This window comes from Penaeus monodon, chromosome 24 (genome assembly GCF_015228065.2).
Source record: "Penaeus monodon isolate SGIC_2016 chromosome 24, NSTDA_Pmon_1, whole genome shotgun sequence".
Taxonomy (NCBI): domain Eukaryota; kingdom Metazoa; phylum Arthropoda; class Malacostraca; order Decapoda; family Penaeidae; genus Penaeus; species Penaeus monodon.
The window spans coordinates 4,507,381-4,507,829 of NC_051409.1; the positions used below are offsets into that span (position 1 = coordinate 4,507,381).

At 41.4% G+C, this 449-nt stretch overlaps 1 protein-coding gene across 1 annotated transcript in view; it reads left to right on the forward strand.

Moving 5' to 3' along the window:
• Positions 1-204: 204 nt before the first annotated feature.
• Positions 205-449, forward strand: part of LOC119588485 (coatomer subunit gamma-2-like) — a gene marked incomplete in the record, with an annotated part of 11,117 nt that continues 10,872 nt past the window's right edge. Inside the window, 1 exon segment of the mRNA XM_037937132.1 lies at positions 205-271. Coding sequence (XP_037793060.1) covers positions 229-271 — 43 coding nt within the window.

The window sequence follows — 449 nt, forward strand, 5'->3', positions numbered from 1 at the left end:
CAGATTTTTGTTTTATTCAAAAAACATTAAAACATCAAAACAACACATATAACCAAAAAAATCCAAAAAAATACTAAAACATCTAAACAACCAAAAGCAATACAGAAACCAAAAAATAAAATCAAATAAGGAACCAAAAAGATCGGGCGGGGAGCGAAAAGAACCGCCGGCTCAGTCCCCGTCTCCTACGTGGCGTAAACAAAGATCTGTCAGCTGATCGACGTCAAGATGATCGGCTCCTTCAAACAGGCGAAAAAAGACGAGGAAGATGGTGATTATCGGGCGATTTTTTGGTCTGAGGGGCATAAGGGATAAAAGAGGATTAATGTGAGGGGGTTTGGGTTGGTGGGAAGTTGGTAAATATGGGGAAAAGTGGGGGTTTTAAGGGAGCTACGTGGCCGGCGGTATGTGCAGGTGGGGAGGAAATGTTGATTTGTTTTTAATAGTGT